The following is a 20636-nucleotide window of genomic DNA, read 5'->3' as shown; positions in this document are numbered from 1 at the left end:
AACTGGAGCCTGGGAGGGGACGCTGCAGGCTGGGAGGACTTGTCAACCAGATGCTGGTGTCCTGGGAGAGGAACGGGGACCAGGATGCCGCTGAGGTTCTGACCCCCCTCCCTTTGCAGGGGAGTTGTACATCGGTGGTCTAAGCAAGAACATGTTCGGCAACCTGCCCAAGCTGGTGGCCTCCCGGGATGGCTTCCAGGGCTGCCTGGCCTCGGTGGACCTCAACGGACGCCTCCCAGACCTCATTGCTGACGCCCTGCACCGCATCGGGCAGGTGGAGAGGGGCTGTGACGGTGAGTGTAGGCTGGAGGAGGACCAGCTGCAGGGGCGCCCCGGGGCGGCTCTGGGGCAGGGGCGCAGGGGGTGAAGGGTCGCTTGCCCTTCCTGTTGCCCCTCACCCTGGCCCCTTATCACAGTTCAAGGCCCAGCCTAGCAATCCCTGGGCACCCCTCCCCTCTGCCACCCCGCCACCCCCCATGCCCCTGTCAGGATTTGGCCCTTCTGGTCTGGCAGGGCTGAGAGCCGGACCTCCTGTCTGGCTTGAAGCTTCCACACCTCCTGGGGAGGGAGGGGGCTTGGCTGAGCGGGGGGTGTTCCTTCGTCCCGCCTCTTCCAGGCCCCAGCACCACCTGCACCGAAGAGTCCTGCGCCAACCAGGGCGTCTGCCTGCAGCAGTGGGATGGCTTCACCTGTGACTGCACCATGACTTCCTACGGAGGCCCTGTCTGCAACGACCGTGAGTACCCGGGGGTGGGGGTAGGGGTGGTCCCGGTCCGTGCCCAGCTGCGGGGACTGTCTGGGAGGAGGGGGTCTCCAAAAGCCATGCTGCTTGCTTCCTTCTTATCCCTTCCTGTCACGAGAGCGCAAGAGGGATGCTGCTGGCTGCTGTCCACTCTCGGAGTCTTGTCCTTTGGGCCTGTGCAGGATTGCTGCTGCTGAGTCTGGGGCGGTCTGTTGACAGATGGCCTCCTCTCCTCGGTCGGAGCTGGTTGGACACTGCTCCCTTCGCCTATAACCAAAGGCGTCAGCCTCTCTTGCTCTCCCTGGGAGATCTGGGTGACGGTCTTCCGTGTGTTATTTGTAGATCCCACATACACGCTATGGCGCAGGACGGGGGGCCTGCATCCCCTTTCCTCTGGGGCCCTCAGAAACGTGCAGTGGAAATCTCTCGTTTCCTGCCCAGGGTGGGCCCACTCCCAAGGGGGCAGGCTCACAAGGTTCCCGGGAGGCCAGGCCCAGCTGGCTTCTCTAGACCCCGGTTGTACAGGTCTCTCCCCCCCCACCCCCCCCCACCCCCGTCCCGAGAATCTCAGCTGCAGGTTGTCCCTTGGTGCCACAAGGACACTCCATAGTGTCCTTGTCTGGTTCTGCTCCTGCCCATCTGGGCATCTGTCTGCCAACTTGCTTGTTGTTTGAGGCCCCTCCCTGGTGGGTTGGTGGCCAGCAGCTGGTGAGAGCTTGGGGCAGGCAGTGGGGAGAGGCGACCTCCTATCTGAGGGGGGCTGTGGAGTTTCTCTTGGACGATTGGGTTGGGGGCAGTGGCCAGGGAGAGGGCAGCCTTCTCAGGCATCCCCTGAATGGTCTTCCTTGGGGTAGCCCTGTTGAGAGAACAGGGATGTGACATGTCAGAGGTCTGTGGAAAGATACACACACACACACACACACACCACGCAGCACTGGGCTTCATTTTACAATGATGGAAACTGAGGCCTGGAGGTTGGATGGGTTTCTGGTGGATTTCTGGGGGGTAGTTAATAATAGATCTGGGCTAAGGACTGGGGTGGGTGCCTTTGTCTCTGTGCCAGGCCTTGGAGCCTTCGCCATCTGGGCCTGAGTCCTGACTTTCTTACGGGGTAAACCTGCATGTTCCAGGGCTTGGGCTCTTGGGCAGGCCTTGGTTTTTCCTTCTCCTCTGGAAATATGCCCAGCCCGTCTCCCTCAGCGTTGTCCTGTGCTCTCAGGCATGGCCCAGCCTTGAGAACCTCCACATCCCCCTCCTGTCTCCAGGATTTTCTCATCTGACATGCGACTCTCTCTTCCTTCCCAAGCCCCCAGATGATGGCCAGCTCAGGGACACTCGAGCCCTGGCTGCCGGGGAATAAAGACAGGGCTGGGCCTCTTTCTGACCAGCTCGCTCGCTGTGCACAGGAGAGCTGTAGATGGTGGTAACTTTGCTGCGTAATAGTAGCAATGCCTGCTGATTGTTTAGCGTTTGGCAGCTTACAAGGCCCTATGAATTTGTTCCTCAGTGAAGGCAGGGGGATGGAGACCGACAGTCCTGTTTAACTGATGAGGACACCGAGGCCATTTCCATGCCCGAAGTGCTAGGCTGCTAGCGGCAGAGTGCAGCTAGGCCCTAGGAGCTCCTGCCTCTCTTACCTCCTGCTGCTCTTTTAGTCCCGGGTGCTGGTGGTGCTAATAGTGGGCATTTCTTGCCTGGGGTGCAAGGGATCAAGGTCAAGAAATGCTGCTGCCCATTGTCACTACTATACTCCCACCCCCTGGAGCCTTCTGGAAGTGGGTCTAGTGATTGATGGGGGTTTAGGGAGTCATGCCATCTTTTAGCAAGGGTGGGAAGAGAGGCCCGAACAGCTTCTCCAGGTTCCAGGCAGGCGGGAGGCAGGGGTAATCAGGGCTGGGGAGAAGGGCATGTCCCAGGAAGAATCACCATCCCCGAGCACTGGTGTGTGTGTCTGGTGGCAGAGCCTGAGCAGAGCCATGCAGGTAAAGACAAGGTGGGTGCAGCCTGGCAGCCGGTAGTATTCTGCCTGCTGTTTCTCCGAGTGCCAGCCTTGGGGGACCTTCTGAGAAGGGCAGGGGAGGAACCTAGGGCTGGGGGCTCTGCCATTGCTTCCCAAACCATACTTCCTTCCTCCCTGGGGGTGCCTCCTAATTCTCTACGCTCCCTCAGCTGTTTCTTGTTCATGCTGCCTCTCTATGGCTGGTCTCGTCCGGGCCCCACTGAGGCTCAAGGCCACGCAGGAACCTGGCCAAGAGGCCTGTTCAGTTCACTCTGCCCCTGGGCATCAAGGGGCTCAGTGCCTGAAGACAGGGAAGGAGGGTGGGCATGGCCAAGGTGTCCTTAGAGGGTGGGATTGTCTCGTGGGGTAGAGACTGGGATGAGGAGACGTCTGACCTTCATTCAGGACAGCCTTTCCCAACTTGTGACCTCAGTTTCTCCATCTGTGACAGGGGTGTGAGGGACCTCTGTGTCCCTTTAAAGCTCATTAGTCTGCTCTGGGAAGGCAGGAGAGATCACAGGAGGGAGCCCATCCTTGCCATGAGAGAGAGGAAAGGGGAGAGAACGAAAAAGAGAATATGAAGCGAGAGAGGAAGGGAAGAGAGAAGGAGGGACACTCCCTGCCATGGGGCTGGGGTTCGGGACCCAGGCGCCCCATCAGGTCTGCTGGGGGTTCTGTCTTCCAGAGCCTGTCCCTCACAGACAGGCAGTTCTTCACCATGTCTGCCCCCATCTCTGTTTCTGCCCCGTCTCTGTTTCTCGTCTCTGTTTCTCGGCTCCTCCTCTTGCTGTGTCCCTCTTTGCAGCCTCTATTGATCTCTCACACACCTCTCTTCTTTTGTACCCTCTGTCTCCCCCCTCGCTCCCCAACATCACCTCCTCCAACTCTCTCCACTTCCCACTCACTGATATTGATTGGCCTCTAGGCGGTTTCCCTTCCTCTCCTTTCACCACCACCGGCTCCTCCCTCCCTCCCTCTGGGACCATACATTTTCTGCCTGCTCAGAGCTCTGTCAGTCTCTATTCCCAAGCCAGGGGCATAAGAATGGGATGGAGAGGGCAGGAGGACAAGGCTTTGGGGGACCCCAGCCCTGCTTCCCAGGCTGCCATTTCTCCTCCCTCCTGGAGCCCTGTAGCATCTTGAAGCCTTCTCTTCTGAGGACCCCCTTCTTCACTTCTGAGCCTGGGGCCAAACGGGGTGCCGCCCCCCCACCGCCCCCGTCAGCTCACGAGGTTGGGGAGGTGGCAGTGGCAACAGAGGAGCTGTCCCGGGTGCTGACGGCATTCGGGAGCGGCGCGAAGTACATGTGCGGCTCTTGGTGACAGTTTTTGCTCCAAGACGGAATTCAGAATTGATAAGCAGGAGCCAGCCCTCTCCTCCCTGGGTGCCCCCATTCTCTCTCCCCTTTCTCACATCACCCGCTCTTCTTTTTGCTCTTTTTTCACCACCTCTCCTCCCCACTCTACTACACTATTTCTTTGGCTCCTTCCAGGTCCATCTCACCTCCCTCCTTTTTCTTTTCTCTACCCTCTGGCTCCCCCCGCCCCACACACAACCCCTTCCCTGGTCCTAACCCAACCCGGATTGACGTGGGTGCAGAGGTCATATCCAGGTGAAAGGAAGGGAGACTTTCTGCACTTACTTCTTGGGCTATGACAAGTGCTTTCCAGAGACCCCAAAACTCCGGGGAGGGGCAGATCCCAGTGGAGGGGCACCTCGAAGAAGTGGCTTCCTCAGCTGGACATAAGTGACCCAGGAAGGGTTTTGTCCTATGTGGGACACTCAGTGGACGGGTGTCCTGGAAACTCTGTGGATGGAGAGGTTGAGGCTGGGGGAGGGGCAGGGGGAGTCAAGAGGAAGGATTGGAGGAGTCCAGCAGGGATGTGCAGAGGGTAGGGGGAGCATTCTTTTGGGGAGGTGGTGAGAAGACTGTATCCGTGTGTGACATGTTTTACTCTTGAATACCTTGAGGCTCTGGGTCATTGTTTTTGGAGGGTAAGTTGGGAGGAGGTGTCTGTGTATGTTGGCTGTTCAGCGCTTGTGGTCGGACATGTATGTGTGCCTCTGTGCGTGTGTACACCCTGTGCCCCTCCCCCGCGCTGAGTGTGAGTCCCTGTGCCAGTATCTATGAGCACATGTATGCATGTATGTGTCTGAGCCTATGTGTGCCTGCGCGCTCACTGGTGCCTGTATGGGCACGTGGGTGTCTCTATACCCGTCCACATCCTAGCGTGCACGTGTGTTCCGAGGGGTGCGTGCAGAGGTGGCCGTGGCCACATCTCTGCGCGCTGGACCAGAGAGCACTACTGGGGTTCGCCCAGGTGCGGGGGGAAGGGAAGGAGGAGGAAAAGAGCTGCCTCTCTTGCTAGCCTCAGTCCTGTTCAATTATTCAGCAGGGCCCCGTCTCTGGAGCGGGAGGGAGGGGAGCGCGCGCTCGGGCGCGGGGGAGAGGCGGGGCGCGCGCAGAGGAGAGGCGAGCGCCTAGCGGGCTAGCCAGGTGCCGAGCCGCGGAGCTGCCCAGCGCCGCCCGCAGATCGGGAGCCGCTCGGGTCCCTCTGCCCTGCCCCCTCCTCCTCCCGCGCTCCTCTCCCCTCCCCTCTCCACGCCTCTCCTTTCCTCCCTCCCTGTCTCCCTCCCTCCCTCTCCCTTCCAGCCCTCAGCCTCTGCAGCAACACTCCGCTGCCTCCATCTCTCCGCCGGAATCTCGCAGGCTCGCGCCTTTCCTCTGCTCAGCCCCGCTCCCCTCCTCTCCTCTCCCCTCCTCTCCTGCCTTCATTCCCCCCTCACCCGGATTTGCTTCCCTCCTCCCTTCTCCCGCCCCCCCCCCCCACCTCGGCCGCTCCCTCCTTTCCCCCGGCCTCCGTCGGGCGGCAGCGGCAGCAGCGGCGCGGCCGGCCCTAGTCTCCGTCGGGCTCCCGCTTCTCCCCTCCAGTGCCCCTCCCCCGGTTCGGTTTTTCCGCAGGATTTCCCCCGCTCTCCCATCCCTGCTTGGCCCCCGCGCCTCTCCTGCCTCTCCTCCCGGCACCATGCCCCCTCCCCCGGGCGCTCCCCCGGGTTTCTGACGGCCCTCTGCGCCGATCCGACCCCGCCGGGATGCGGGCAGACCCTTAGCTCCTCGAGATGGACCCAGGCGTCCTGGACCTTGGCGTTGCCGCTCCGCGGACCTCGGATTCCCCGGCGGGATCCAGTTGATTTCGTTGGCTCCGGACCGAGGCTTGGGCTCTGGTTTTCCTTCTCCTCACCCCTTACCCCCCTCCCGGGGCTCGGAGCCGGAGGGGGGCTTCGCGGGGCTGTGCAGCCCCGCGTCCCCGCCCCCGGCCATGGGGCTGTGAGGCGGCCGCCCCCGGGCCGAAATGCCCCCCGGGGGGAGCGGGCCGGGGGGGTGCCTGCGCCGCCCCCCCGCCCTGGCCGGGCCCCTGACGCCGCCGCCGCCACCTCTGCTGCCACCGCTGCTGCTGCTGCTGCTGTTGCTGGGGGCGACCGAGGGGGCCCGGGTCTCCTCCAGCCTCAGCACCACCCACCACGTCCACCACTTCCACAGCAAGCACGGCACCGTGCCCATCGCCATCAACCGCATGCCCTTCCTCACCCGCGGCGGGCACGGTAAGTGGCGCTGCCGTGGCCGGCTGGCCCCCCCGCCCCCCCCCCCCCCCCGGGCCTCCAGTGCGCGCGGCCCCGGCCCCGCGGGCCGCACCCCGGCTTGTGCGCGCCCAGCCCGGCCCCTCCGCTTTGCGGGCCCGCGCTCCCTCACCTACCATGTCCGGCTCCCATCTTCTCAGCCCCACCCTCGCCTCTCCATCAGCCCCTTCCTTCCTCGCCCTCAGCTCTGCCTCCATCACTCATTTCTTGCCTCACCTTCACCTCCTTCTCTCCATCTCGGGTTTGTCATCACCTTCCTGTTTCCGCTCCCGTCACCTCCCCATCTCTGTCCTTTCATCCTCTGTCCGGCTCTCCCCTACCCGGTCTCTCTTCCTCACCATCTCCTCCATCTCTGCCCCTTACCATCTCTCAGCCACCTTCCCTCCACCTCTGCCTCTCCCTACCTTCCCATGGCTGCTCTAGCGTCTCTGTACCCGGGTTCTTATCTGTGTCCCCCCATCTGTGCTCCCCTCTGCCCCATCTGTCATCTCTGCCTCTGACATGTCCCATCTCTTCCTCTTTCACCTCGCCATGTCCGTCTCTGTTTCACCTCTGTTCCTCCAGCAACCTTCCCTTCTTTACCCCCTACCGTCCTTCCCTCACCTCCCAGATGGCTCCACCGTCCCAGCCTCTCTCAGCCTCCTTTCTCCTTTGCATGCCCGTTCATCTCTGCCCTACCTCCACCTCTGACCCCCAGCATCTCTCACCTCTACAGCTCTATTGCTAGGAGCTTAAGTTCCCCCATCCTGGGCTCCCCATCACCTTCCAACCCAGGCTCCCTGTAATCTCCCAGTCCCTCTCCCCATCACCCCTCATTCCAGTCTTTCCCTCACCCCCATTCCAGTCTCCCTATCACCCCATCACCCCCACTCCAGGCTCCCCATCACCTCCCTGCCCAGTCTCCCCATCGCCTCTTGTGGCAGTCCTCTATCACTTTCCACTTACTGTCACCTCTTATCTCAGCCCCTCATAACCTTCCATCTCAAAACCTACTTCATCTTCCCTCTCAGACCTCATCACCTTCCATTTCCAATCTCTGTCACTTCTTGTTTCTGTCCTGTATCACCTCCCGTCTCAGCCCCCTCATCACTTCATAGCTCCAACCCCAAGGGTCTCTGTATGCCATTTGTGACTCTGTACCTGCCACCTTCCATCTCTGTCCTCCTTGGTCTCTGTGGCCCTTCACTTCCCATCACTGCACCCCACACCATCAGTCTGTGCACTCTCCATCACCTCCACGTCCGACCGTCTTCCCATTTCACCTCGTTTCCGTGCCAGACCCCATCAATTCCCATCTCAGTCCCTCGTTCACATTCCACCTCACACCTCCTGTCACCTCCCATCCCAGAGGCCCCATCACCTCCCATTTTAGTCCACTCATCACTTCCCTTCCCTGTACACTGCCATCACTTTCTAGAGGGGACCCCCACCACTTTCATCTCTGTACCTCTCTTACCTCCCACTTCTGCACTTCCATCACCTCCCATCTCTGTACCTGCTTCACCTCCTAGACCTGTCCCACATCACCTCCCATCTCTGTACCTCCTTTGCCTCCTAGACCCATCCCCTATCACCTCCCATCTCTGTACCTGCTTCGCCTCCTAGACCTGTCCCACCATCACCTCCCATCTCTGTACCTGCTTCGCCTCCTAGACCTGTCCCACCATCACCTCCCATCTTCGTACCTGCTTCGCCTCCTAGACCCATCCCCCATCACCTCCCATCTCTGTACCTCCTTTGCCTCCCAGACCCGTCCCCCATCACCTCCCATCTCTGTACCTCCTTTGCCTCCCAGACCTGTCCCACCATCACCTCCCATCTCTGTACCTCCTTTGCCTCCCAGACCTGTCCCCCATCACCTCCCATCTCTGTACCTCCTTTGCCTCCCAGACCCGTCCCCCATCACCTCCCATCTCTGTACCTCCTTTGCCTCCTAGACCCATCCCCCATCACCTTCCATCTCTGTATCTGCTTCGCCTCCTAGACCTGTCCCACCATCACCTCCATCTCTGTATCTGCTTCGCCTCCTAGACCTGTCCCACCATCACCTCCCATCTCCGTACTTGCTTCGCCTCCTAGACCCATCCCCCATCACCTCCCATCTCTGTACCTCCTTTGCCTCCCAGACCCGTCCCCCATCACCTCCCATCTCTGTACCTCCTTTGCCTCCTAGTCCTGTCCCACCATCACCTCCTATCTTGACTACCATGGTGTCCTGACATCTCCAAGCTCCCATCACCTTTTAGCTTGACTCTCCTGGCCCCTCATCACTGTGCTGCCACCAGCTCTCACTCTGTACCCTGTTGCCTCCCATTTCTGTACTTCCATCACTTCCCATTTCTGCCCATCCATCACCTCTCTCTCTCTCTTTTTTTTTTTTTTTACTCCACTTTTGTTCCCCCTTCATCTTCCACGCCTGTATCTTCCTCCCTTCCCAGCCATGCCCCTCAGGGCCTACCGTGTCTGCGGTCCCCTCTGCCTCCCCAGTGCCCTCCACATCTGTCCATCCTTGCTTCCAAACTTTGCCCCCATGTCCCTTCCAATCTTCTCACCTTGTTTCTACTCTCCCCTGCTCACCTCCTTTGTCTTTAGCTCATTTTTCATGCCTCTATGCTGTCTTTGTTCACTTCCCAAGAGTGGCCTCTTCCCAGCCCCCTCTCCATTGCTTTCTTCTCTCTTCCCCAGCGCAGTGTCCCTCCCACTCATCTCTGTCCCTGTCCCAGCTGGGGTCCTCTCCATGTAGCACTCTCTCTTCTCTCTCTCGCTCCACTTCCCCAGCCGGCACCTTCTCTGGCTCTTGACTCCCTTTTTCTCCCCAGGAGCTCTCTGGCCCTCTGTGCCTTCCTCCCTCCTCTTCATTGTTCTCTCTGGCTCCCCAGAGACCCAGTGTTGCTCCCAAAGGGGCCCAGATAGGACATGGTCCTTGTGGGCACTGAGGTGAGGCGTGGAGGGGTGAGATTCAGAAGGGGAGGCAGGGATATTGGGAGAATGTCTGGGGGGAGGGCCAGAGGGCCAGAGGTGAAAAAGGAAGGGACCAAGAGAGGAGCTGGCCCAGGGGAGGTGAGCAGATTGGAAGGAGGGGCCTTGCTTGGAGCTGAGTGGCACAGGGAGGCTCAATGATGGAGCTGGAGTCAGGATGCAAAGAGCTGGGAGACCAGGAGAGAGAAAATGGAGGAGAGAGCATGGGGGGGGTGGTGGTGGTGGTGTATGAAATGTTGGTGTTGGGGTTGCCTCAGAGATGGCCACCCCCTTGCTGTGCAGAGGAGAAGAACAGCCCCAAGAGGGCTAATGGCTGCCCAGTGCCACATGGCAGCAGAGGAGGGGCTGGAGGGCGCTGCAGGACAGGTGGGAGCCTGAAGGGAGGAGCTGGAAAGGGTCTGGCAGGTGAGAGGAGGGAAGAGGGTCAAAGGGCAGCTAGAAGAGTAGGGAGGAGGCCATCTGTTATGGCTGACCCCCACTTCTGCTGACCTTAGTCATGAGGAGAGGTGAAAGGGCAGGCTTCTCTTGGGACCCCATGCTTGGCTAGAGGAAGAGGCCAGCTTGGAAGAGCTTTCTAGGCCCTGGGAGATCCGTCCTCTCTGCCCCACCATCTCCCTAGCATCCCCCAGTGTGAGGGAGCCTCTCCTTCTGCACTCGCGTCTCCATGTCTGTTCTCCTGGCTTCTCCCTGTATTTCTCTTTGCCTTCCTTCCCTCCATTTACCTTCCAACCCCCAATCCCTCCTATTACATAATATCCCTACCGACCCGCCAGACACCCATTGACACCCCTGCACCTGATGTCAGTCTGGGCGTGGGGGGGACCAGTACACCTGGCTCCTAAAAATGCCCCGAGGGGGTGTCACTCTCCTGGTCCTTGACCCCGATTTTGGTTTCGGAGCCTTTCAGACCTTCCGACCTTCACTTCTGCTACTCCCTGAAGCCAGGGGTGGAGGGGTCAATTCCAGCCTCAGTCCTGAGTCAGTACCTTCCAGCGGTTCTGGTTCATCCCTCCAGCTTGCTTCTACAGGGGGCTGACATTGACTTTGATTCTGAAAATGGGTGTGTTACCTTGGGTTTCTGACTGGATGGTTATGGCCAAGAATGGGCATAAGAATTGAGGGGATATTGTTCTGGGATTCTCGATCAAGAGAGCTGAGCCCAGGGATGTGGACCTGTGGGGGTCCCCCTGGGTTGTGGAGGTCCATATAAACCGCTGGTATGGGCTGTGGGCACCCAGGACCACGGCTTTTCTGGATTGTACAGGAGTTTTAGCCTCTCGTGATTCTAGGTCTACTAGAAGGTTTTTGTCATGGCTTCTGATGCTGCAGGGGAGGCGGGCAGACGGAGGGGCTGCACAGGTAGTTTTAACCACGGGGCATCACTTTATGGTTTTTTGTTTTTGTTTTTTTTATGTGGAATGAGTTTATTGTTTGGGTCTGCATTAGCTAACCATTGTTAATGGTTGGTTGTTGTGTTTTTCTAGAATGCAGGTGTGTGGGAACTCTATGGAAGATTCTTGATCATTCAGTGTTTTACTGGGATCAGTGAATTTCGGGGTCCAGGAGGCCCAGACTATGTTGGGTGTGGACAGAAGGCGCCAGCCCTGGGCCGTTGGTGGTGGGCACCTGGGCCCGTGGCACCTTGTGTGTGGCCAGAGGCTCTCTTGTCTTGGGCTTCAGGGTTGTTGGCGCCCCCCCTTTCCTCTGTCAGGCACTATGTAGCTCACTAGCTACATGGGGAAGTCAAAGACAGCGGTCTGGGCCATCCTAGAGTAACATTTTGGGACTTGGCTTAGACCCCGCCCCCGGAGCCCTTTCCGGAACCTCTCAGAGGTTCTGGACGTGGTGTGGTGTCCTGGGCTCCTTGTCTCCATGCCCCAGGGAGTCTGGTGGCCAGGGTGTAGAGGACAGCTTGCGGGGGGGTGGGGGGGGAGCCCGGTGTTACCTTCAGGACTCAGGATCCAGCCCGGAGCCACAGGGAGGGACCTAGCGGGGCCCCACCCCCCTGCCCGCCTGCCTGCCCCCCTCACCTGGCAGAAGCGCCCTGCTGGGGGGAGAGATGTCTCCCCAGGGTAATTACTGCTGCCCCAGTCCAATAAGCAGCAAGACGCGTCCCTCCACCCGATTCCCCCACAGCGTAATAAACGCCCTTAGGCTTTAACAGGCCCGCCCCGCGTAATAAACTGGCTGCAGTGTTACAACAGCTGGGCCGTAAACCCCGGGGGCGGGCTGGGGGCTGGAGGGCTGGGGGCGGGGTGCCCTTTGGCCTCGGGGGCGGGGACGTGTGGCCGGTCCTGTCCTGCGCCGGAGCCCTGTCCTCGCTGCCTGCGGAGGCCCGTCTTTGTGCGCTCCCCGCCATGTTCGCCGGCTGCCTCGTGTCTCCTCTCGCAGCCTGCCTCCCCGCACTGGTCTTTGTGTGCCGCTGGGTGTGTCGTCGCCTGTGTGTGGGGTCTGCGGGTGCGTCCCTGGGGGATGGGTGCCCGCGGGGCCTCTGATCCCAGAGAACTCCCTGCCCTGTGAGCGTGGGGCCTGCCTGCTCCTCAGACCCTCTCCGGCCTCAGGCAGGGTTCTCTCCAAGCTGATGTGCTGTCTGGGGGCCTGGGGTGGGGCCGTGAGAAGGGGCTTCCTTTCCCTTAGACCTGGGAGGTTTGGGAGCAGGCCCCACGGACGTGGGGTATGGCAGGTCTGAGGGACCGAGAGACCCAATGAGCCCCTCCTGCGTCTGACTGGGGGGCCCTGGAGCCCATGGGGTGAAGAGGCAGCGGCCTCGGGTCAGGGAGGCCGGGAGGGGGGGTGTGTGGAGGAAGGTCAGCAATCTCAGTTCCCCTGGCCCTCCGCACCCCCCAAATTTGGACTTGCAGCTTATGAGTGGAGGGGGAAGGGAGGACCCTGGGTATGATGGTTGCCATGGAAACAGCCGGGTTTTCAGAGTGCTGCAGTGTTGGGAGTGGAGAGGCCGTACCGGCTGCCGCCTACCCTGCTCTTGGCCTGCAGGCCCAGCCCCTTCCGGGCAAGTGACCCGCCCGGGGTGGGGGTGTGGCTCGCTGTGTACCCTACCTCCGGCCAGCTCTCCTCCCCAATCCCAGGGCCCCGTCCTGAGGGTTCCGCCCTCACCCTGGGCCCCCAGGGCCCCCAGGTATAAAGGGTACCTGGTCAGGGGGCAGGGGGCAGCGCTACGCTCCCTCTGTCCGCCGTAGTGACAGGTCTGTCATTAGCATCAGGGTGGTTCTTTCCTGTCTGCTTTGCGCTGCCCTGGGGCCGGGGTCCTCCCTCCTCTCTAGCCAGATCTGGGGAGATGGAGGGCATTGATGACAAGTGCTCTGGAGAACAGCTCCTGCTCCCCCCAACCCCCAGCCCCTGCTGGCCTCACTGCCTCTCTGGGACCCAGGCAGCAGCCTTCCCTTCTCTCCTCAGCTCGGTCCTGGGCCCACAGGTGGTGCAGAGGGCGCCTCCCTCCAAGGCCCTCGGAGTCGAGTCTCCTTGAGGGGCCTAGGAGCTTCCTGGAGTAGCGCCCCCTCATCCCTGATGGTCCAAACTGCACTGGGGCTCCAGTCCCTGAGGTGAGAGACTCCCAAGGTGCTTGAGGGGCCTGGCCTTAGTATTACCAGCTGGGCTGCTGGCTTGACGGAGCGGGTGTGTGCCTCCCAAGTGTCTCAGGCCTCAGGCCCTCCTCGAGCCTGGCCTCCCTGGCTCCTAGCTCCTTGACCCCAGGGCTTGCCATCCTACCTGAAGGCCCCACTTTCCTCCCCGGTTACTTCAGGCTTTTGCTGTCAGGACCCACCTGCCTGTCTCCGGATAAGTCCTCCCCTGCACCCCTCTCCCCCAAGAAGTGCTTTGAGAGGAGTCGTTAGTGGCTAATTATTTAATTAATCATTTTATGAATCTCATCTGCTCCATTTATGTTCTAAAGAATGCAAGATTGTTTTTTTCCTTCTCTGAAGGCCCCAGAGTACTAGTCCTCTAAGGCTTCCCAGACAAGACTCCCTTCCCGGAAACTGGGTGACCAGCCCCCAACCCCCACCCCAGCCATCGGTCTGCCCCTACCCCCCACCCCCCCAGGGAGCCCAGTCAGCCGCAGGAGGGAACATGGCAACTAATGGGGTTTATTTTGGGGCTGAGATCGTTAGGGACCTCACACCCGCCCCCGGCAGCCGGATGGAGGAGACTGAGAGGGGGAGGGAGGGTGGGGTGGGGGAGGGCAGGGAGAGGGAGCCTTCATCTCTGGCTCCCATTCTCCCACTTTCTCTCACCTACACCCTTCTCTGTCCCTCTCTGTCCATCTGTCTCTCTGCCTCCTTCCTCCTCTGGCTGTCAGTCTCTATTCCATACCAACCCCCCCCCAGCCCCAATATCTGTCTCTTCTTTGCTGGGCAAGGCTCCAGGCACCCCCTCTTTTGGGAAGGCAGCCCCCTAATTGGGAGTTGAAGCAAGGAGTCCTGGGCAAACTGGGACCAGGATTTCCAGGGGCTTGGGAGTGGGTGGGGGCAGGTGGTGGAAGGGTGCCAGGCTGTGGGCTATGAGTCAGAGCTGAACACAGCCCCTGCGCCTCTCGCCATCGCCTGGGGCTCCTTTCGCCTTGGTGCCCGCTCAGCCTGGCCCCACAGAAGCACACACCTCGAATCTGTCACCTCTGCCAGAGCGGGGAGAAGTTGAGCTGGTGGGGCCCAGGCCCTCCGGGTGCTGCCTGCCCTCCATACACTTCTCGGTCCCCTTGCAGCCTCGCTCCGGGCTCTCTCTGTGTCCCTCTCTCTGTTGCCTCTCTGTTTTGCTGTAATTAAAGCGAGAATTCTTGATGAGGCAGCTACATCTGTCTGTGCTCGTGCACGGGCTCTCACCGGGCACCCGCCCGCCAACTGTTCCCGAGCACTGCAGGGCCTGGCGGCTGCTGTGGGTATCACAGCCCAAGCCCGGTGGCCCTGTGCTCTGGTTGCGGCCCCGAGAACCTGCCAATTTCGCTCACCTGAAGTCATATTTCCCTTTCTCCCTTCTCTTTGCAGCCGGGACTACATACATCTTTGGGAAGGGGGGAGCGCTCATCACCTACACGTGGCCCCCCAATGACCGGCCCAGCACGAGGATGGACCGCCTGGCCGTGGGCTTCAGCACGCACCAGCGGAGTGCTGTGTTGGTGCGGGTGGACAGTGCCTCCGGCCTCGGAGACTACTTGCAGCTGCACATCGTAAGGGTCCAGGGCCCCGGCCCCTGCCCCGGCCCCACCCCCGGTCTTCGTCCCCTCATTGCCATGGGATCAGCACCTCGAATCTTCCCTCATGTGTTCCCCAATTCCCGGAGGTCCCTCTGCGTGGCTCTGCCTCTGAGACCCACTCCCTTCGTGTCATGCATTCCTAGAGCCACCCTAGCTGATCTGAAGCTCTCCAGCTCCCCACTCCCTGACTCCATCTGTGGCTTCTGACCTTCCTGAACACAGGGCCTCCTTGAGCCTCTGGCCATTCTCCTGCAGGCCATGAAGCATCCCCACATGGTAACTGCCCAGGGCCGTCGTCTGTTCACTGCTAGACCACCCAGGGCGGCCCCCTGTGTCCTGCCTGGATTCTCGCTCTGTTCCTACCTCTTGGCCCCCGAGCAGTCCATGCCTGCTCCTTGCCTATGGACCCTGCGGCTGCCTGTGCTCTGCCCTTAACCTCTGTCCCCATGACCTTTGCCCTCCCAGCGGCCCCTTTACCCTGCCTCCCCTATACCCTCTCTGGCCACACTCACTCCTCTCTGACCTCTTGGCCCAGCGCCACATCCCCACCCGGACCTCCTGTCCCACTTGGCTCTGCCCTTTTTTGCCCAGCTCCCCTCCTCAACCTCAGCTGCTTTCCAGTGTCTCCCTCTGGGCCTCCTGCCAAACGTGCCCCTATCTGCCCTACTCGCCCTACCCCCCTACACTCCATACCCCCATCTGCTCTACCTGTCATATCCACCGTTCTTGCCATACCCCCCTACAGACCATACACCCCCCGTCATATCCCCCAACCCGCCATACCCCCCTACCCACCATATGCCATATCCACCATTCTTGCCATACCCCCTGCCCACCGTACCCCTCTACCCGTCATACACCCTACCTGTCATACCCCCTACTTGTCATACCATGCCCCGACCCCCCCCCCCAACATATTCACGGCTCCTCTCAGTTTTTATCCTAACTCTGGTCTTCAGGCAGTCCCTTTTCTTCTTTGACCCTTTCCCCATCTCTAGTCCTACCCCACATGCTTCCCAGTGGCCTCTGCCCTTGCTGTGTTTCATTTCTGCGCTTAGCCTCTCCCCTGTCCCCTTCCCATGGTCTTAACCCTGGGCCTCTGACCTCCATCTCCACTTCTACCTCTAAGTCTGCATCCCACATGCTGACCCTGGCCAGGACCCCTGAGCTGGGTGTTTGAGCAGGGCGGCCAGGCTCTATGTGCCAGAAAGATCTGGGTGGGGGGCCCTGGGCTTTAGGGGGACCGAGGAAGCATGTTTGGGCTCTGGCCCCTCCCCATCTGATTGGACTGTGGCAACTAGCCCCTCCGTGACCATCAGCTTTTCAGGGTCCCCTGGCTGTACACCCCTCCCCCAACACCAGGGAGCAAAGGAAGGAGGCGTGAGATGTCCCGTGGGCTGAGTGGAGCAGGAGTGGGAGCGGCAGCCGCTGGGCGCTGGACGGGGGAGGCCAGGCAGAGAAGCGTGTAGGGAAGGGGTGTGGAGGGGCGAGTCGCCTGGGGAGAAGGCCTAGAAGGTTCGTGCCTGTGTGAGCGGGACAGTGTCTCCGGCTGGATGTGAGAGACCGTGGCTGTGGACGGCACACATGACTCTGTGTGGCGTGTGGGGCTGGGTGCATACTGATGGAGTCAGGAGTGACAGTGGGACCTTGGGGGACTGCGGGGGACAGGCTCATGGCCTCTGATCACGTGTGTCGCTCCATGTGAGCCTTTCCCAGGGGAGTGGTACTTGCTGTTACTCCGGTCTCCTGACCCCGTGGCAGGTGCCGCTGTATCTCCATGGCCTTGTCTGTGAGTGAGGGCTGTGTTCTCTCTCCACACAGTCACAAGAGGCCAGGCGTGGCTTCGGAGCTGACAGCCTGGGTTTGAGTCTCAGCTCTGTCCTCGTGCAGTCACCCCATGAGTCTCAGCGTCCTCATCTGTGGCACGGCCCGATAACAGGATGGTAAAAGGACAAAGGGAGGCTGTGAGGTTCCAGTGAGATTGTGTGTGTGAAGCCCTCGGGACGCGGCCCAGCCAACAGGGAGCACTCGGTGTCAGCCAACAGCCCGATCATCTGTGGTTCTAGGTTCTAGGAGGATATGGGGAGTTGTCAGTCTGTGGGTGGTGGGTGCGTGGGGCTTGCGAGTACTCTTTGTTAGGTGAGCCCAGCCTCAGTTTCCCTGCTTTACTGCATCTGAGGAGAGATGCTGCATGCAGATACGAGTGTGTGTGTGTATGTGTGTGTGTGTGTGTGTGTGTGGCTTTCCCAGGTTCTAGGAGGGGGAGAACTGGACCCACGAGTGGGGAAGGGATTGGGCCTAGATCTCCAAGTGAGCCACAGCTGGCCACTTGGAGATCTAGATCTTCCTGTGCCCTGGGTCTGCCTCCTTGACCACCCCTGTGTGTCTTTGTGCCTGTGGTGTTAGGAGACGGGGCTCCCCAGCACTGAACAGACAGTGTAGGGGCTTGGGGTGCAAGGAGAAGGGACCCCCCCTCTTCTCTCCCAGCGTTTCCCCCAGGCCTCACCGGGCTTAGGGTTATGGAGGAGTGAGGCCTGGTGCCTGGTGCTGCTGAAGGCAGGGGTGGGGCGCCTGGGGAGGGTGGGCGCCCTGGAGGAAGTGTGGGAGCCTCGGGAGAGGCCAACCCTGAGGGAAGCGCTGGGCCCTGATGGGCTGAAGCCCCTGGGGGGCAGCCCCCAAGGCCCTCCTCTCCTGGTGACACACCAGCTCCCACCGCTGCGTCATTAGCAGCTCTCAGAGAGTGGGGAGGCGGCAGCAAAATAAGAGAAAAGCAATTTGACGTTTCTAATAAAGCGTCGCTCCACTTTGCCAAATTAATTTTGACTCCCATAATTATTTGCTGTAGGAGCGGCCGCGTTCTCCCCACCGCCGCCTAATGAGGTAATTGGGGAATTAGGAATTAATGACTTTAACAGAAGTGACAACTGACTTCACGTCGGGAGCAGCTCTGGGAGCTGCCTCTCCCCCGGAGCGTATGGCTCTGAGCTCGGCTGCCTCCTAGGAAACCCGGGTGTCCTGCCTTCTAGTCGCCCTGGCTGGCCCCCCGACACCCCAGCTCCCAGGCGGCCTCTGCTCCTTGACCACCATCACTGCCTGGCCTGAGCCTCATGGGGAGAAACCCTCTGAGGTGTCCAAGGGGCTGATGCTATTCTGGGCGATGTTATTGCTAATAATAGTACTGAGAAGCATCGGCTGTTCCCCTCATGTGTGTGGGGAGCATGTGATCATCCCGTCTCCCTGGGATGTTGTCAGTCTGTGGGTGGTGGGTGCGTGGGGCTTGCGAGTACTCTTTGTTAGGTGAGCCCAGCCTCAGTTTCCCTGCTTTACTGCATCTGAGGAGAGACGCTACATGCAGATATCTGTGTGTGTGTGTGTGTGTGTGTGTGTGTGTGTCTGGTTTTCCCAGGTTCTAAGAGGGGGAGAACTAGACCCATGAGTGGGGAAAGGATTGGGCCTAGATCTCCAAGTGAGCCATAGCTGGCCACCCTGTGTCCAAGTCTCTGCAAGACCCCAATCCCCACTCCATCTGCAGGCCCCCCATCCCATCCTCAGGGCCACCAAGCTCCTTGGCTCTGTTGGATACAGGAGCTGGCAGCTGAATGGGCCCTCATGCCCAGGCTGGACTGGGGTAGTCTTTTAGGAAGACCCAAGGTGTGTGTGTGTGTGTGTGTGTGTGTGTGTGTGTGTGTGTGTGTGTGTGTTCTCTGATGATCTGGGTCCTATGACTGTGTGTGATTCAGGGGGCCTAAGTGAGCCTGTGTGGGTGTCTGTCCTGTGCAGGAGGAGGGGGGTGGGGGATTCAGGAGGCTGAGCTCAAGTGGCTGCTGGGAAGTGCAGAAGAATGGAATAGGGGCTCAGGTTCAGGGCCTCTCTCAGGTGGGTTGGCCTCAGTAGCTGCTCAGATCATCCCCCGTGCAGTTTGAGTCAGTGTCTCCCTAGACTCGTGGGTAGGGGAGAGAGAGCACTGGCTTTGGAGTCAGGCCAACTGGGGTTCAAATCTGGATTCCTTTCCTGTGATGTGGATTTGGGGATGTTACTCAACCTCCCTGTACCTCAGTTTTCTCCTTGGTGAATCGGGAATGCCATAAGCTTCCTGAGAGGGTCGCTGTGGGGATGACGAGAACTTGTGTGCGAGGTATCCTCAGAGGGCCCGGCACATTTTAGGGATTCAGTGAAGTGCTCCCTCTCACACCAGTGCCATCGATGGAACTCCTCTGGGACTGGATCCTGGGTGGCCTCTGTAAGGTTCCCCAGGCCCTGCCCTGTCCAGAGCATGGGACCCTGCGTCCCAGAGGTTACTGAGACTGACTCTTTGCTCCCCTTCTCCAGGCCTGGGTCTCTGACTTTCCTCTCCTGTCCTTCCTCAGCTCCCAGCCCCATCTTCTAACCCTACACCCACTAGCTCACCTTTCCTTAGTAAGTCTATTTTGGTTTGTCCTCCTGATTTCTTTCCATATTCACCACCCTCCCCACCCCCCACCCCAGAATATACAGTTCAGACCCCTGCCTCCACTCCTATGATTTCACACTCAGGCCTGACCAACGTGGAGCCTGCTGAGCTGCCTAGTGCGGGGTCCCTGGGGACCGCTCAGTGCTGATTATGCAGGGAAGGGGAGGCTGAAGGCTGGGGGTTGTGGGGAGCAGGGAGGCCAGACTTTCTTCAGGCACGGGTCTGGCTTCCACGGACTTCTCTGTTGGTCGTGCCTTAGGGAGGCCTCTACCCTCTGAGCTCCCTTTGGCCCCCAGCTTGGTCCTGGCACCACGTCTGGGCCCTGGGCTCAGTGGCCCTTGCACAGAATGGATGCCCTGTGAACATTTGTGAATATTCTGAACAAACCAAAAGACAAGAGGCAGGTATGGTTAGTGGAAGTGCTCCCGGTCCAGGCTCTGCACCCCACCGCGGTGCCAACCTCTCTGAATTTCAGGTCACTCCCTTGCCTGCATGTGGGGAAGAGGCAAGCCTGCCCACCTCTTTGGGCGGGTGAGAGGATCAGCAAAGGCATGACTGGGAGATGTGCGTTGTGAAGCTGTGAAGTGCCACGGATCTGGGCCGGTGGTGGTCACAGGTGGAGTTCTAGAAAGAGTGAACGGCTATTCCCTCCTGGTTGCTGACCTCTACCTCCTTGTCCCCAGGACCAGGGCACTGTGGGGGTGATTTTTAACGTGGGCACGGACGACATTACCATCGATGAGCCCAACGCCATCGTGAGCGACGGCAAATACCACGTGGTGCGCTTCACTCGAAGTGGTGGCAACGCCACCCTGCAGGTGGACAGCTGGCCGGTCAACGAGCGGTACCCGGCAGGTAGGCGGCGCCGGCGCTCGGAGGAGGCGCTTCGGGCGGGGCGGGGCGTTGGCAGGGCGGGGCTGACAGGGCGGCCGCTTATAGGATCTCTGCCTGCACTGGGGGCGGGGCTAAGCGGAGAGGTTTCCGGCTGTGCTGGGGAGAGGCCATGGGAAAGCTGAGGTTAGTGGGGACCCGGGCGGGGGCGGGGCTAAAGAGCAACCTCAGGATTCGCAAGGCGGAGCTAGACCGCAGTGGTGGGAGTTGGGAGTCGGTGGGCTAGGAGGGAGAGGGCAGAGCTGAGCTGGGAAGGCTGCAAGGCCAGGGTCCAGGTGGGGGTGGGGGAGAAGAGAAGAGGAAGAGGGGTAGAAGTAGGGAGACTCTGACACGATTGAGGAAAGGATGGGTTTAGAATCGAGGGACAGGCAGAAATGAGGAGGCAGATGCAGATACCAAAGAGAGAAGATCCGTAAGTAACCCGAAATATATCTCAGCGAGGAGGCAGGCCTGATTCCAAGGACAGAACCAAGGAATGAACCAAGGTCTTTACAAAGAACAAATCAAAGATTCATATCAGGAGATCTAGATAAAGGAAGAGACGTGACCACGGAGGCTCAGGGAAAAGGAACCCCAGTGTCTCAGGGAATAAGGGACACGGTGAAAGGGAGAGAACACCAAGTGACAAGAGTGCAAGCGCATTCCACAGACTTTCACTGGGAGCCTCCTGGGTGGCAGCCTCGGGAGACACGGGGGGCAGACCACAACCTCTGCTTGCAGGGAGCTCACC

The 20636-nt window shown here is 60.0% G+C and overlaps 1 protein-coding gene across 9 annotated transcripts in view; it reads left to right on the top strand.

Moving 5' to 3' along the window:
* NRXN2 (neurexin 2) overlaps positions 1 to 20636 on the top strand; it is a 96501-nt gene that overhangs the window by 53720 nt on the left and 22145 nt on the right. For all 9 annotated transcript variants that reach the window (XM_044378463.2, XM_044378466.2, XM_026483332.3 and 6 more), the window contains 4 exons: positions 120 to 293; positions 617 to 736; positions 14357 to 14538; positions 19699 to 19870. In XM_044378463.2, coding sequence (XP_044234398.1) covers positions 120 to 293; positions 617 to 736; positions 14357 to 14538; positions 19699 to 19870 — 648 coding nt within the window. The remainder of the gene's footprint in view (positions 1 to 119; positions 294 to 616; positions 737 to 14356; positions 14539 to 19698; positions 19871 to 20636) is intronic.

This window comes from Ursus arctos, unplaced genomic scaffold (assembly GCF_023065955.2).
Source record: "Ursus arctos isolate Adak ecotype North America unplaced genomic scaffold, UrsArc2.0 scaffold_23, whole genome shotgun sequence".
Lineage (NCBI taxonomy): Eukaryota > Metazoa > Chordata > Mammalia > Carnivora > Ursidae > Ursus > Ursus arctos.
The sequence above is the reverse complement of the archived record's forward strand: the minus strand, read 5'-3'. Positions and strand labels throughout refer to the sequence as shown.